General features: G+C 38.3%; 1 protein-coding gene across 1 annotated transcript in view; it reads left to right on the plus strand.

Moving 5' to 3' along the window:
- Positions 1 to 17,606, plus strand: part of TTC39C (tetratricopeptide repeat domain 39C) — a 98,589-nt gene that overhangs the window by 49,756 nt on the left and 31,227 nt on the right. Inside the window, exons 2-6 of the mRNA XM_074340220.2 lie at positions 769 to 817; positions 2,237 to 2,365; positions 4,702 to 4,816; positions 14,540 to 14,894; positions 16,604 to 16,772. Coding sequence (XP_074196321.1) covers positions 769 to 817; positions 2,237 to 2,365; positions 4,702 to 4,816; positions 14,540 to 14,894; positions 16,604 to 16,772 — 817 coding nt within the window. The remainder of the gene's footprint in view (positions 1 to 768; positions 818 to 2,236; positions 2,366 to 4,701; positions 4,817 to 14,539; positions 14,895 to 16,603; positions 16,773 to 17,606) is intronic.

The raw sequence follows: 17,606 nt of genomic DNA on the forward strand, positions 1-17,606 counted from the left end.
ATATATGTATGTCTTCTTTATCCATTCATCTATTGAAGGACACTTCGGTTGTTTCCATGTCTTGGCCACCGTGAATAATGCTGCAATGAACATGGGGGTACATACATCTTTATAGATAAATGTTTTCAGATTTTTGGGGTAAATACCCAGAAGAAGGATTGCTGGGTCATGTGGTAGTTCTAGTCTTAATTTTTTGAGGAACCTTCATACTGTTTTCCGTAGCATGTGTACCAGTTTACATTCCCACCAGCAGTGTCTGAGGGTGCCTTTTTCTCCACAACCTCTCCAACACGTGTTGTGATTTGTCTTATTGATGATCGCCATATGACAGGTGTGATGTGGTATTAGGGAGGCATTCTGAAAGTTACTGGGATGGGATAAGTGGATTTACAAGGTGTGGCTAAGCGGTAAAAACCCTTTGGTCTGCTCTTAAAATGAAACATATGTAAAGTTTTGAATATGTTTTGCATGTTTAAAATGATTATTAACCTTTCTTTGGCCATGTGTTTTGCAGATGTTGGATTGTTTCATTAAGGCAGTCTCTCTTATAATTTGACTTTATTGTTTGCCTAGCTTTGAAGAAGCAGGGGCAGATTCTGTCTTAGCAGATATATATGCCTCTAACTTTTTTCTTAGGGCAATTTAATCTGCTTGAAGACCTTAAATTCTTTTATCCAATTGTTAGTAATATATCATGATCCTGATATATCAAATGTTTTTAAAATAAAAGTTTAGAATAAAAATAATTTTATTTTGTTTCCTTAACAGAAATCATAGCCCATTAATGAGTTTTGGAGCCAGCTTTGTGAGTTTTTTGGTAAGTTGATATGGGGAGAGGTATTGGAATGAAGGAAATGAGTATATAATGTATTCTTTTAGTGGCTACTGGCTGTATAGATATACTATTCTGAAAGATCTTTTAGAGTTTAAAACTGGAATAAAGTTTTTGCTATTAATCATCACCTATAAGATATCCTCTTTCCCAATTTTAAAAATGAAGTGCTTATACCTTGTAAAGTATTCTGTTTTTTCCCAACCAAAATCATTTTAAATAAAAATACAACTGAAAGATCTTTCCAAAAATTAACACTGTGTTAGAGTCTTAAAAAGTCAGACTTTGGATAATAAACATTTGCTCTAAAATTATTGAATAAATGTGGACTGGAAGACAAGTTAAATTAGTAAAGCTAAAGTTTGTCAGTTACTATTGCATTTTAAAATGTAATTTATTTATGAATTGAAGGAATAGGTTGCAGTTAGGTTTTAAAGTAAATTGGGCAATGTGAAAAATTGCATGCTTTTTATTTTTCAGAAACACATCACATAAACTACTTTCAAACACATAATTTAAAAAAAAAATCATAGAATTATATAGTAACAAAAAAAAAAAAGTTATGAGTAGAGACCCAGAGAAGTAAAATGGTAAAAGCATGTAGATCCCAAATTTAGAAAGAAATCAGTAAATGGGTGTGGTGTGCACAGCCTGGCAGCTCCCAGCCTCAGGCACCAGACCAGCTTCTGCTGACATGGATTTTCATTCAAGCTATTTATTTCCTTAAAATTTTTAAGGCCTACTGTTTACAAGAAAATATAGTTTCCTACCTTAAGGAAAATGGTACTGGGTGGGTGAGTATTGTAACATCAGTGCGACACAACCAGAGGTTTGGCTGGGTGGAAGAGGTGGGTGGGGAGGGGGACTGTGGCAGGGTTGAGATTTGCTTAGGAAAAAGAATATGGTGGGGAGACGTGGGCAAAGGTATCTGTGGTTTGGTTTGGCTAGAGTGGAAAAGTAGGTTAGAGTCCTGCTGAGGAGGCCTAGAGTGCCCCGGAGCGGTTGGCTGAACGTGGTAGGCAATGGACAGCTACATCCAGTGAGTTCATTAGGGCCTTCCAAGACCCTTGTGGACTGGCTGTGCCCCTGTAGCCCATCATCGCAGAAAACTCAGTCCTACTTGGTGAAAGTAGCAGGTTTTCAACAGAGAAGGGATTGCCCCTACCCAGTCAAGTGTGACCTGAAAAAATCTACCAGAATCAGGTGCATGGAAACAAGCTGTCAGTGGAATTTTTCACTGTAGTCGCTATAAAGTGAGTTCTTTGTAAGTGAACCCATTGGAATTGCCCCTGAAAAGACAGATTTTTCAAAGAACACCTACTAACTGATGTTTCCTAATAAATTGGTCTAAATTTTCACACACTTACTGATTCATTCATTCCTTCCTTATTTCTTTCTTGGAAGAATGCCATGATGACATTTGAGGAAGAAAAGATGCAGTTGGCATGTGATGACTTAAAAACTACAGAAAAGCTGTGCGAAAGTGAAGAGGCTGGAGTACTTGAAACAATCAAGAATAAAATTAAGAAGAATGTAAGTACTATACCCTTAGGTTACGAACTGTGTGCCACTTATTTAAAACATTGCTCATTTCCTTAGTTTTTGGTATTTAGAATATAGCTGAAAGCACCAAGTGTTTCTTAGGGCTTTTGATCATGTAAAATGTATTTCTTAAAACAAGAGAAGCCCCCTTCAGTCATTAGAGCCATTCAGTGCACGTTCTTAAGGTATCTTAACATTATCGTCTTCCATAATGGGCCACGTAGCAAGGGCTTTGAAATCAGGCTTTCATATATGCAATTCATATACAGTACATTTTGGCATAATTCAGGAATTCAGCTGTTTACCTACCTTTCCCAGGCCTCACCAGCCTTTGGTTACAAATAAAGTCACAATAATAACCATAATCCACTTTTCTTGATTTTTCAGCGCTAAAGTTCTAGGCTTTGGAGAGGTAGCCTCCTACCCCTGTATTTCTGGAGTACCCAGGGGTCTCACGTATGTCACTTATTTAGCTCACAAATCAGACTGTTGGTTATAGTCATCAAAAGCCACCTGTCTTTTCTGCTCCTTCATATCAGTCCAGGTTGCTTCACCTCTGCTCTTGTTTATGATGTCCACCATGAAAAAGCCACTGATGGGCCGAGTGTGCTGTGTCCTAATGCTCCAGAAAGGCCACAGTTTCTCTTGATCGCACTCTCTCCAAACCTGGCATCTAATCAATGTACAAGTCCTGTTGACTCTCTTAAATACCGCCTGAATTCATCTACTTCTCCCCCTCCTCCTGCCATTTCCCTGTCAGCCACCAACTCTACTTTCATAAGACAGCCCTCACTGGCATTTCTTCCTCTTCTCTTATGGCTATCTAATTCATTCTCCATAATACAGTCACTAAAATGCAAATAATATGTTGCTGGCTTCATTTTCAGTGTCCCTGTCCCCCACCATTGCCATTGCAATAAGTCCAAGCTCCTTAATGTGACTGCCTTGGCACTTACTTTTCCTCTGCTTAGGACACTCCCCTCCCTCTTGACCTGCTTCATACTCATTCTTTACTTCATCTGAAATGTCATTTTCTCCAAGGACTCTTGCCTGAGCCCCCAAACCTTGTTGTGTCTCCTATGGGTTCTCGTAGGTCCTTACACTTTGTCCTTCAGAGCGCTTACTACACATTACATGGTAATAAGATCAACCTTCCCTCATTCGACTATACCTTTATTTACATGTCTGTCCTCAGTATCTAGTATCATGCCTAGCATATATGTTAATATTTAACATTTGTAATGGGTCCTTGCAATTTAAAAAGCATTGTCACATGCAGTATCTTATTAGCCCTTCCAACAACCCTGCAGAGTAGGTATTATTACAAGCAAAGAAACCAAAGCATCAATAGATTGACTTTTACCTAAGCAAACAAAGCAATGAGTACTGGGACTAAATCATGAACACCTGTGACCATGATAAATTATGCTAACCTAGAAAAAAGGCAAACTGATCATTTTGTTGTGTATACTATGGTCATATTTGCAAAAATCCTCTCATTTTTTATATCATTGTGAAAGCGTATGAAAGCTATTTTGCTTATTTACTTTGTATTAAGAATGCAGTGTTCTATTTCAGAATGATGTTTCTTCATTTAGAAACAGTCTTTACAATAAAGACTAATAACTTATAAAAAATAGGGTTTTGGGTTTTTTTTGCTTATTTTATTTATTTTTGAAGACCTAAAATGGAGAATTTCCTAAAATACTTAAATGACCTACATTTTAGCAACCATTAGTGAGGGCTATAAACTAGTATTTTATAGAGGTAGTCAGCTTAGAGGTTATGACTTAAATTTCAAGTTCGGCATCTGATTAATTCAAAGCTAATTTTTAATTCCAGGGTGTCTTCTCCCAACTTAAAATGTAATCAGTTTCTAACCCTCACATCCCAGTGAGAAATGAACCCTAATATCAATCTTTCCTGAAGGTAGATGGCCTCAAAGTGGCTTTTCAGGTTATCTACTTTGGGGAATGTTTTATATCTTTAGTGATTTTTATTTTGGATAAGTAACAACTTACATTGTTTTAAAAAAGGTAAAACTCTGAAGTTCTCTGTTGGCTTTTATGTTTTCCATGAGCTTAGTTTTTATCATTTAGAATATGTCTTTCAGTTATAATGCTTTTCAGCATTATATTGTTATCAAAGCAAAGCTAGACCAAATGGGAATATAGAACTACCAGGCTCATGGTATCAGTTTGGTCTTGGCTTTCAGTAACTGCCTTGTTTCAGCGAAATTATTTTGCACAATAAACTAATGATTGTATGGAAGGAGTATTGTTTTTGTGCGTGACTTAATCAGTGTGTGCTTTCTTCCCACCAAACAGGTTGATGTCCGAAAATCTACCCCTTCTATGGTTGATCGGCTTCAGAGGCAGATAATCATAGCCGACTGTCAAGTTTACCTGGCTGTGCTCTCGTTTGTAAAACAAGAATTGTCAGGTATGCTGAAGCATTGTTTTTAATAGCTTTCACTATTCAGTGAACACAATGGGTAGTAATCTTTCTTTAGAACGCCTCATATCTCAGTCTTTGAAAATGTGTGGCACCTCTTGGGTCACGATACTGATTTATTACTTGGAAAATTGAAACCACAGTTGCTTAAGGTGTGTTTAGTGTTTGGTACTTTTAGTACCAAAGTCTGTTTCATCCTCTTGTCTCAAGATAGTTGTCATACTTAGAGAAATTACCAGTAGATGGATGGAAATTACTATGGATGGATGGATGGATGGATGGATGGATGGATGGATGGATGGATGGATGGATGGATTGATTTTTAGATAGATTTTTCTGGTGGGAATAAAGTTGTGATAATAACCTTTACACCTAAATATAACTAGTTTAAATTTAAATTTTTCTGGAAATTGTTATTGAAGACCTGAGCACATACTAAAGATTTCCTAATATACACTTGAATGATCTACATTTGAACAACCTTTAGAAAGGGATATAAACTAATTTCTTAATTAATTTGTTCAAGGAAAATGTTTTTCCCAGTTTTCTAGCTTTAGTGTCTTGAGTAATATAGACTCACAGTGACTTTCTAATAGCTCGCTGTAAGACTGCCTGACATTGACACTAATTCTTCTGCTTATGTGGCTGTGTGCCTCTCTGATACTGACAGTGGAAATCTGCCACTTTGGTAGATAGGATACTTGGGGGGAAAATGAAAATTCAAAATGGAAATCAATTAAAATTCACAATCAGAAAAGCATTTTCTTCCAACCCTTGAATTAAGAAGGGTATATTGCTGCTAAGTTATAATACACACGTTCCTTACTAGACTCCCAGAAACTAGTTCTCTTCAATTCTTTTCTCTCTATCTCATACTTGAGGATGCTTTGTTTTTATTTGGCTCAGGTTAAAAGTGGAATCTAACTATTATTTTTCCAAATTTTGGACTTCCTAGAATCTATCCTTTTCTTTAAATATGTTCTATGATTGTACTTTGGCCTTTGCTTTGGTTTAATCTTTTTTTTCTCTTTAATTCTCAGGATTCTCCCAATAACTTATTTATATGGTCGAGGGCTTATAGCTCATGTGAATTTTCTATAATGTAATAATATTAAGGTCCCCATTGGAGCTCCATACTGACATATATGTAAAAGAGTAACAGAACTTTCTGGACCTCTTGTGCTAAGACAGGAGCTCTGGTGTGATCTGTGATTTTGTATTTTTTCCTGATACTCAAGGACCTTTTTAAGGAGCTAATTTTAGCCATTAAGAAAAAATCTGTTAAGAGAGAAGGTTAAATCAAATGTAGTAAAATATTTGGGGAATCAGAGGAAAGGGTATCTGGGAATTCTTTGTATTAATCTTGCAACTCTTCTATCAGTCTGAAAGTATACAAAAATTTTAAGAGGGTGTATCTGACCTTCATTTGTTTATTCATTGGTCCATTCAACAAATAATTATTGAGTACATACAGTGTGCTAGGCACTGTGTTACATGAGCAAACAGAGGCCATGGTCCCTGCCCTCATGAAATTTAGTATTACCAGTTAGTAGTATTTATTTTTAAATTATTCGGATTATAAAATTACTAAATACCGGGGGTGCCAAAAAATGTGTACGTATGACTTGTATTCATCTTTTGTTATCGGTATATATTGAGAGTTACAATTTAAATAAAGTTTTTTCCTTTCTTAAAATGTGTATACATTTTTTTGATACCCTCTATATTGTTAAAGAGAATTTGGAAAATAGAGAAAAATAAGAAAGAAAGCAAGTCATCACTAATCTCACCACTTGGAGAAAAATCACTCTCTTTATTGATCTGTAATAATCTGTTTTATGTTTTTTTGTATTTCTTTTCCAAAATCGAATCTATAGTGTTTTGTATCCTACGTTTCCCTCCTAGTTTATATTTTACATATTTCCCCTGTAACTCAGTTTCAAAATATAATTTTAACAAATAGCATATTGGTTTATCATATGAACATTCTGTAATTTATTTAATAATTCATCTCAGATATTCAGATATTCTCTGCTTTTTTTGTTTGTTTTTGTTATTAGTGAAGCCAAAGCTATTTTTTTTTTTGTTTTTAATTCTTTTTTAATTTATTGGGGTGACAGTTGTTAGTAAAATTACATAGATTTCAGGTGTACAATTCTGTATTACATCATCTATAAATCCCATTGTGTGTTCACCACCCAGAGTCAGTTCTCCTTCCATCACCATATATTTGATCCCCCTTACCTTCATCTCCCACTCCCCTCCCCCTTACCCTCTGGTAACCACTAAACTATTGTCTGTGTCTATGAGTTTTTGTTTCTCATTTCAAACCTATTTTTATATTTCATCCATAAACTGTATTTCTTTAACAAATTACCTTGTAAAATGGCCTTTATGCATTCTCCCAGTAGGTTGATGCTAATTAATTATTTAATCCTGTTTATCATAGATTTTTAGCAGTGCTCTTGGTTCTTCCTGAAGCCATAGTGTTTATTGAATGTAATATTGATATTGAAATAAAAATTCTGACATGCATGAGAACCTCAGTTTCTAATAAATGTAAATAGTAGTCATTTGCTTTATGAATAGCTCAGTATTTGTTTCAAACAAACATAACCAAAAGTGGGTTTTATTTGCCTTTCAGAAACACACTGGTTTATTAAACTATAAAATATTTATGCACTTCTTCGCTGGGGTCCATTTCTTAGAAAACATTTTTGATGGATAATTTTCTTGGGGGAGAAACTCCTTCTTGGGATGTTTGTTATAGGTGCCCCTCCCCTACCCCTTGAGTGGGTAGCACAGAGTGGGTGGGGGTGCACACGCTTACCTGAGCTCCAGGTAGACATGAGTGTGTGTGAATTTTGTCATGCTTCACACTTTTATTACAGTTCTTGTCCTTTACCTCATTTGATCTTCTTTATAATGAATTGCTCCATCTCTCTTCATTTTCCCATACTACTTTGTAAGTATCTTTTTAATATTCAGGGCCTTTTGTTTCAGTGAACATATATTAATTACTTTTGTAATAAAAAGAAATTATTTTTAAAACCTATTTTATGGCACTTGCCACCTTCTTTTATGTTTCTTTTATTTCCTTGTGAACTTGAAGATAGGCCCTGTGGGGACAGAGGCAGGAGTGCAGCTCTCGCCCTCATGTGGAAAGGTGCTGGCTAAGGTAGTAAATGGCCACCAACTGTGACTGGATGGCCATCAGCTGTGGCTAGTTGGCCGTCAGCTGTAACCAGTGAGCCATTGGCCACTAATATAACTGCCGTAGCTACACTAGCAGAAAATAGGGGCTAGCAAGAAGATGGTAGCAAAAGTGGATTGCAGTTAGCACGGCAGATTGCAGCTAGCAAGTGGGGTTGGTTGACAGAGAGAAGCAGACGGTGGGTTGTGGATCGTGTGGATCCTGCTTCCTGTGTCTCCAACCCAGCTGCCAGCGAGACTATAGTGGTATGACTCCCCTATCTGTGGCTCCATGGGTGTTCCTTTTTGGCCTCACCATGTCCTGCATTCTTATGTGGGGAGCGGGAGCTGAGACCCTGCATGGCACCCTGCATGACAGGCCCCATGTCTGACTTTTTGTTTGGCATAATATATGAACAATAAATTTTCCTCAAATTGTTTGCCTTATTTTACAGGTAAGGCAGTTGAGGCTGAATGATTTGGTTGAGGATGAACGATTTACACAGCTTGTTAATGACAGAACCAGCCACTGAGCCATGTCATACCTGAATTCCTAGTGTTCTCACCATTTTCCCATCACCTAGGTTTGGTTACCTGAGCCACCACCCTCCAAGTGGCTGAGAAGCCGGAGTTTCTCAGGCCTTCTCCCTCACGGCCCATGCCTACTTTCTCCCAGGCCCTAAGGAAGTAGCCCCTGGATTCGTATAACTGCCTGCTGTTGACTCACATGCTTCTCCAGGCCACATTCTGTATGTGGCCAATGGAGCCATCTTTCTAAAACTTGATACATGTGTGCTTTAAACACTTAGCTGTTCTGCGTTACCTACAAGGTAAAGTCCAAATTCCTTCCTCAGGAGGCATGTAGGGACCTGGCTCCCTTCCCAGCCTCCCTGCCTTCTCGCCACCGCATCTAGTTAAGCAGAGCTCCTTGCAGTGCCCTGAATGCCCTTTGCTGCCTCATGTCTTTGTGCAGACTACCCTCAGCTTGGAACTCCCCCAGCCCGTTTATGCTTCTCTCTTGCCCATCCAGGTGAGCCCAGACCAACTTACTTCATGGACTCCTTCCTCGCTGACTTCATCATCAGACCTTTGTTGCTCTGCATGTACCCTGTACATAGCCAGTCAGAGCATTCATAGCACAGCAATACAAATTTTATTTACATGTCTGCCACAGTATTAGGCTGTAAACTCCTTGAGGGGAGGGACTTGTGTCTACCTGCAGTCTCTTTCCTCATATTTATTGAGCACTTACTATGTGTCAGACACTGCAAGGTGATAGGTGCTAATAGTCTAGAGATGAGGGAGATGTAGCTCTTTCCCTGAGGGAACTGATGGTTTAGAAGGGAAAAAAGAGGAGTAAAAACATTATAATTCACAGTGATAACTGTGCAACAAACTTAAAGAGAGTCTGGAGGCTTTGCTAGAAATACCCAGCTTGGCAAAAATCCAGAAGTATTCCAAAGAAGAAAGAAAAGTTAAAAGTTCTTATAGTAAAAAGTACATTCTTGAGAATGATCAGCCCTGCATTCTTAGCCCTAGGATTGGTACAGGATGGTTATCGCTCAGATGTCAGGCCATCAGGATGATGGATGCCAGGTGGTTTGAAGATGGGTGCAATCAGGTCTGGATACATGAGTCCTCAGGGGGTAACCAGGTGGCCTGAATATGTGAGTCCTTCAGTGGGTAATTAGAAAGTTACCTGGAGGTCCAGATGTATATCCAGGCATTGATGTAAGACTGGAAAGTTAAAAAAAAATTAAGTTCCCAGGCTAGTTAGAACAAGAATGGAGTATTTCCTCATGCTTCAATATTTGTAATGGCAATATTTTAACAGCTTGGTTAAAATGACTCCATCTTATATATTCCAAATCCTTACTCTTTCCTCGGTACTTTAACCCGTAGACATGTAAGTTAGTCATAGAGGTTGCACAGGGTATGAGCAGTTCCTAATCCCTGGCCTGGGGAGATCAAGGATCCCTGATTCTGTCCCTGAGCAGGCTTATAAGGAATGGAAGTCCATTTTCTTCCCTGTGTCCCTGGCACCTGATATAGTGCCCTTGCCTAGCACATGTGGGGTTTGTAATATGTGAATTACAGGAAGGGTGATGCCATTCAGGAAAGAGATGCATGGTATTGAACCCTAAGGAGCCCCCAAAATAGCTGGGATTGGAGAAGTGAGTCTATTGGAAGTCTGTTGACAGGGTAAAGATAATAATACCTAGTTCAAACTAAATCATCTGTTTTCCCTTTCAAAGTCTATTATGTGGATAATAGAAAAGGCAAGCCTCAATTTACCTTCCCTTTTAGGGATAACCAGCCTCATCTAGAACAAGTGAACAAACAGAATGCTATGGTAGGCGCACTCTCACCAGATACAATCTCTGCTGAAACATCTACAAATTTTTTTCCAAACTCACTTTGGGATAACTTGATATTTTCATCTACCAGACAACTCTTGCCCTTTCCCAGGAAGAACCCCCTCACTTCACCCCTGCCCGTTCATGGGGACAGGGTTTCCTCTCTCCCCTACATGTCCCAGCTGATTAAAGCTGGCACCAGTAGGGGATCGCAAATGGTCTTTGGTTTTCTGCTCTCTGTGTCTTCCTCCACAGGCACAGATAATACTGGCTGAATGATTTATATTTGACCTTTCCAAAGAGTCATATGGAAGGCTGTGCGGAGAGTGGGCTCTTGACTACTGCTTTCTCTGCTTGTTGGGAAGATGTGTGCTTACAGACCACATTGATAGGCCATTGAGCTAAGAGTCCCTGCTGCAGGAGCTGAGGTGCTGTCTGCTGCCTGCCCTGCCCTGACCCTCACTCAGCCTTTGCTCATCCACTCAGGGTCTGTCTGTCCTCAGACGTTTTAGTCACAGTATTTAGGACTGGGAGTAGTAGAACAAGTCCTGGGATACCTGTCTCAGTGCCAAGGTGAACTTACAAAGTTGTAAAAACAAAATCTCCCTCTACATGTGCATTCACTTCGTTTTGCACATATTTCAGTTTCTAATCTTTGATTTAGTCAAAGCTTTGGGCTCTATTTACTTGGCTCAAATTAAAGGCATTATAGATTTTAACATGTCCTTTTAAACAACGGGCACCTAAACGCCTCTCTTAGGCAAGCAATCAAAGACATGTTGAATTCATTTCATTTCATTTAAAAATGGAGTTTTTATCATGTTGCTTTGTTTCATTAACTGAGTCTGTGAAGTTGGCATTGGTGGATTTTTATATTTGTTTCTATTGCTACCATCCTTTTCTGTAACTCTTCACCTGAGATCTGGATGGTTTCCCTAGCACTAGTCCCTTCAACCCCAGTTGTACAAATTCCCTGCTTTTCTGTGCAGGTGTCCTTCCTCAGCTGGACAGCAGGGGCCGCCATCATCAGAGCACGCCATCCCTACACCCTTTTGTCCCAGTGCCCCTTTTGGCTCTGCCTGTAAACAACTTGTCCGTCTGTGCCTCCATACCCACATTCCTGTTTCTCTCGCCTGGAATCCTGCCTTCCCCTTAATGGCAGCTTCACTTCCTTAATAACACTACAGTAGCCTGGAAAATGCAGGATGAAAAATGGAGTTACATTTTCCCCTCTAAATTTCCAGTTAGGCATGGGGATAGAAGGGCGTCAAGTTTCCTTCTAAAATCTTGCAATACTTAATTTGTGCTTTCTAATTTATGTATTTATTACATAGAAAACAATCGAGTGAGAAAACAGAAATTAAAAAAAAAAAATTATTCATAATGTCAACACTGTTTTCATTTTTCTGTGTATTACCCAGTGGAGCATATACATAAATATAGTCCTATCATACACACTTATTTTCTTATTTGTTTTATTTTCTAATTTTATTGTGGGCATTTGGAGGGCTGATATTATTTGTACCTTATAGTTCTTTTGTGTTCCTCAGGTGCCAAGCATAGTCCTAAACCAAAATGGGAACTTAATAGCTGATTAATATTTTTAAGGTTTTGCAAGTTTTCCTTCATTTTTTAAAATTCATAGCCAATGTTTATTTCACTTCAGTTAGATCCCAGTTGCTTTTGTGTTCTCAAGTATGTGTGCTAGTTTCCTATTTCAAGAATATATGTTAGTTTCCCATTGTTTTCTTTTTACATTTTCCTATTCAGTTTTTGGCTTTTTGGATCATAACTGAGAGTCATCTTTCATGTTTGTGCACATATTTGAATGACCGAAACACTTTGCTAGCATACAGAGACGCTCCAGAGTTTTCTCAAACCTTTCCTTTCCCACAATATTTCTATTTAGGAGGGGAAAAGTCACTGAGACTCCTGAAGGCAGGATTTGTGTCATTTCTTGTTCAGTGCCTGAAATGTAGTATGTGCTCAGTAAATGTTTTTGTTAAATTGAACTGAATGTAAATACATTGTTTCAAACATGTATTTTATAATTACAAAGTTATAAAAATAGTTCTCTTTCTAAAAAAGCTTTTATAGAGTGATTTGGTTTGCTCGTTCATCCTGTCTTATAGCATTCTTTTCACTGCACTTAGGCTATAGGACATTAAGAATCTGGAACTTGTAGAATGATTATGTTTTGAATTGTGATCTCATAGGAGATACGGTCATTATTTGTCAGAAAATTAATACATTTAAGTCGAATAATAGCTTGATTCCATGGATTGGGGGTCCTCAAGACCCTCAGGTTCAATGATTTGCTTGGAGGACTCAGCCTATAATCCTGCTCATGGCTTTGATCTTTAACAGCAAAGGATACAAAGCAAAATCAGCAAACAAAATAGTGCAGGGGGAGAAGTCCAGGAAAAATCAGGCACAAGCTTCCCAGGGTCCTCTCCCAGTAGAGTTGCAGAGGATGTGCTTAATTCCCAAAGCAATGAGTGTGACAACACAGGTGAAATGTTACCGACTTAGAAGCTCATTAGAGACTCAGGGTCCAGAATTTTTATGGGACGCTTCCATGTAGGCACCCTGTGCTTTGCATGTACCCAAATTCCAGACTGCCAGAAGGAAAGCAGGTGTTCAACATAAAAGACATTGTTTGTACCAACAGTATAGGCACAGCGAGCCACTCTTATCAGTTCTGTGAATGGTGGGAACCCTCCCAAATCCAAGTTCCCAGATATCAGCCGAGGACCAACAATGTAAGCAGGTCTTTCAAAGGATAGCAGTAAGCCTGCTGTGTTAACTCTTTTCTGCACGTACCATGAATTCTTAGATCCCTTTCAGTTCAGCGATTGGACCCTTAGATATCAGATTTTATGTTATACATTTTCTGTAATTTAAAAATAACTCTTTCAAAACTTCTTTCCTGTTGTTCTAAAGGTCCTGGAAATGTAGGATTGGTTTATGCTGTCTTCTGTTTGTACGTTGAGGTCAGAGTGTTGGTGCCATATTGGTAACAGTGCCAAGTGGATACGCTCTCTTCTGCACTTACAAGAGAATACTTTTACAGAAAAATCCCTGCAGAAGACCTTTTTCTTAAAAATGGGGTGACGATGCCCTCAGATAAACATAAATAAATCATCTCCCCCTTCCCTTCCTCATCAGAAGAGAAAAACGTTTGCAGGAGGAAAGGTTGGGATGGGACCTGAGGGCTTATCTGAGAGGGGCCAGAGGCATAGAGTGGGTTGATTCCCAGGTCTTCTCTCTGAAGTCGTCTTTGTGGCACATGTTCCCAGGAAGGGTCTTTTAAGAAAATTGCCCTCAGGGAACTAATGGACACAGCTTTAAAAATAACAGATTTTCCCCCTCTGGTGTGAAGTAGCTTCTTCTTTGCCACCATCCTTCACTGGATCTCTCTAGGCTGGGACAGTATGTGAGCATTGCTGTCATACACCAAATACAGCCATCCTAATAAGGGGTGGTTAAGCCAGTAGTAGACATTAGATGGAGACGAATTGGGGATTCTTTGCATTTCTGCATTTAACACTAATGACTTTTTTATTAATAAACTGGCCATTTCTTCACCCAATAAATATTGTTTTTGTTTGCTTGTTTTATTTTGGGGCAAGTCTCCATGTTTGGTGCCTGGGTATAAATTTAGTAGTGAATTAGACTTAGAGCTTGCTCTCGAGGGGGAATGAAACACAGGGTAGACAAATGGAAGAGTTAATAAAAGAGGGTTATCAGGAAAGCACTTTGGACGTTCAGAGATGCAGTGGAGGTTTATGTGTCACAGAATGCATGGGGAAAAAGTCAGATTCAAGTGATACTTGCATGCTCGTCATCATTCGTCATTCTTTCATTCAGTATACATTATATATTATGACCTAGCTAATGTGTGGGGGGCTTGGTACAATAGTGAACAAAATAATGCATGGTTTTTGCCAAGGGGTCATCCAGTGTAGTAAAGGGAAACAGACAACAAGTAAAGAATTTAAGCCCTGTGAAGAACCAGATGCAATGATAGGTGATAATTTTTATTTTGTTTTTTAAAATTTTGCTTGAGTTTCAGGTGGTTCTTCACTATCCCTTATTACTAATACAGGAAAATTATTTTGAATGCTTATTTTTTTCATGCTTTTCTCCCTTTCTCTTATAGCGTATATAAAAGGTGGGTGGATCCTTAGGAAAGCCTGGAAGATTTACAATAAATGCTATCTGGACATCAATGCCCTCCAGGAACTGTATCAGAAGAAGCTAACTGAAGAGCCCTTGACTTCTGATGCTGCAAATGATAATCACATTGTGACTGAAGGGGTGTCTGAGGAGTCTCTAAACAGACTGAAAGGTGCTGTTAGCTTTGGATATGGCCTTTTTCACCTTTGCATATCCATGGTGCCCCCAAACCTGCTCAAAATCATCAACCTGCTGGGTTTTCCTGGAGACCGCCTACAGGGGCTTTCTTCACTGATGTATGCAAGCGAAAGTAAGGACATGAAGGCCCCTTTAGCTACGTGAGTAGCTATATTGCAATGCTTTGGTAGATAATATAGTGTTGAAAGTAAGTGAACAACAATCAAAACCTTTAAAGGAGACTTCAGGTAAAATGCCTGGTTGGTTGACATGATGCCATGACTTACGTCTTTTACTGTCATGTCAAGGACTGTGTTTTTGGTGGTGTTTATGAGCTGCCTTTGGAGAACAAGGCACTGTTCTTAAGTCTCATGAGTCCTGTGTTTTAAACTGGTAAATATGATCCTATTCTTCAAGCTGAAATGATTTTATAAGCAGTTTTTGTGACCTTTACCATGATCACTGAGATGCATGATTCTGATTTTTGGACTTAAGGGATACCAACATTGATCAGACTTTTTTCTGATTCTGAAATTTTTATTCTTTTATCTTCATATTGGATAGTTTTCCTTGATGAATCTGGTTAGTCCATTGGTCTCTTTCATGTGGCTTGGATATTTTGTGCTATTCAACTAAATCGAGTTGTACTAAGTTGTTCAGTCTAAACTTAAATGACAGTTATTTAAACAGAAGACTGTTCTGTCCACAGCAAGGATTCGCCCATTTCTCCATCAGTTAAAAATGACATGATGTTTTTTTCCAATCTGGTAAATATCTACCATTTGCAATTTGTGTAATTTTACCAGATACTAGATATCCTTTGACATTTACCACTTATCAAAATTTTTCCAAAAAATGTTGATATCACAGAGAATCTTAGTGAGCTTTAGTTCTACTCATGTCAGTATTGAGAACTTTGGATGTTAACTCTTAATTACTTGGTAGCTATTAAGAAGATCATTAATTTTTATTTCAAAGATATTTGTTCCTCCCCAGACTCATTAAATTACACAAACAGTGGTCCTTATCAATTTGACTTAACAGATTTTTAACTTGTGATAATTTGTCTATTTATATCTTTTTATTTTCTGAGAAAGGAATGAATTAAATTAATAATATAAATTAACCTGATCTCCAGACAAGAACTAAATTTATGAGCATGCTTGAAACGCATTTAGGTAAAAATCTGTGTTGCGTTGGTTAAAACGTTTTTGTCTATTCATTAAAGCAGATCCCAATGAGTGTATTTTGTTTACCTATTTTAACATGGCATTTTTCTTGAAACGGGTGAGTTTGAAGTGACTGATTTAGTTATTTGTTTTTTTAAATTGAGCATCCTCAAAGGCCAGAGAAAGAGCCTTTTATGTGGTACTCTCATTTATTATAACCCAATGAAGCATAAATTTTGTCTGTGGCTCCTGTATTTAAATTCAGATTCTGAGGCTTAGTATAACTTTTGTGAACACAGGAGAAAACATTTTTCCATTTGTAAAAGGTAATGCTTTTATTATGAGAGGACAGTAAATTCACGGTAACTAGTTATTGTTTCTAATTTATGCACTGATGAATAAAATGTAGAATTCAGAGATTTATGTCAGAGATTCATCTAGAAGCCTCAGAGGAGCTAAATGCTTCTATCATCTGATTCTCTTCTCACCTGGTGGAAGGGAGTATGCTGGTTTATATGTTGTGTCAAAGTTGCAGTTTTCCAAATATTGATAAAATTAAAAGGGGGAAAGATACTCTGGTTTTACTTCAGAAACTGCCTGTGGAAGGATTGTACATTGGACGAGCACATACTGGTGTTCTGAAAAGTAGAAGCTCCATAAGAAAAGTCTTTTGCTCAATGTTTCTCTCCCTTTTCCTTTAGATTAGCTCTGCTCTGGTATCATACTGTAGTCCGCCCGTTTTTCGCCTTGGATGGCAGTGATAACAAAGCAGGCCTGGATGAAGCAAAGGAAATTCTTCTCAAAAAAGAAGCTGCTTATCCCAATTCTTCCCTCTTCATGTTTTTCAAGGGACGCATACAACGATTAGAGGTACTGTGCCTTCCCCAACTTTTTAAAGCCTCTGTTGATCACATGTATAATTCTTGCTTGAGGACTAGTATCGCTATGAGCCTGAATGTCCTAAGGCCAAGGAATAGTTTGTTCTTGTGCCTTTCTTTCATTTTACGAGTGCTATGAAAGACTCTTCCAGGAATCCAGGATGTTATTCAGTTACCTTCTGTTCAGGAGACGTGGGCGAAGCAGGATGAGAGTCCGCGTCTGTAATGAGACGAGTTCGGTGTGCTCTAAGCTGGAGGCAGAGGAGTATTAGTTGTTCTAAGTTGAAGAACACAAAATACAGTGTTTCTCTTCTTTGGAATTACTGACAATCTATTTCTAAATTTTCATCTTGGCTAACAGTTGATTTATGCACAAGTTATTGCTTAAATGCAATAACTTTGAAAGCATCAACTTTGAAATTGTAGTAGCTTTTGTTATTTTTGTGTGTGTGCTTCATTTGGCTAGCTATTGTGCCAGGAGCATTACACTTGCTATCCCATTTAATCCCCAGAACAACATTATGACATAGATACAAAATTGTCATCGGCGTTTCATAGAAAAGAACAGGGATCCAAGAGGGCTTTAAGTGACTTTCAAGCTCACCCAGCAAGTGAGGCCAGGCTGTCTCATTCCAGAAACAGAATGTGCCCTGTCCTTGTGTGGGGTGGGGAGGGTGGGAGTGGAGGGAGGGAGCAGGTACTTTATTTCTCTTTTGTGCCTTGTTTTTTCTTTGCTCACTTGAGGACATCAGGATTTGAAGAAAAATGAAAATATTTATAAGAAATCATACAAAGGAAAGAAGGTGGCTGTATGCTAGGTGCACCA

This window comes from Rhinolophus sinicus, chromosome 4, assembly GCF_057876585.1.
Source record: "Rhinolophus sinicus isolate RSI-liver-muscle chromosome 4, RSI-T2T, whole genome shotgun sequence".
Classification (NCBI taxonomy): domain Eukaryota; kingdom Metazoa; phylum Chordata; class Mammalia; order Chiroptera; family Rhinolophidae; genus Rhinolophus; species Rhinolophus sinicus.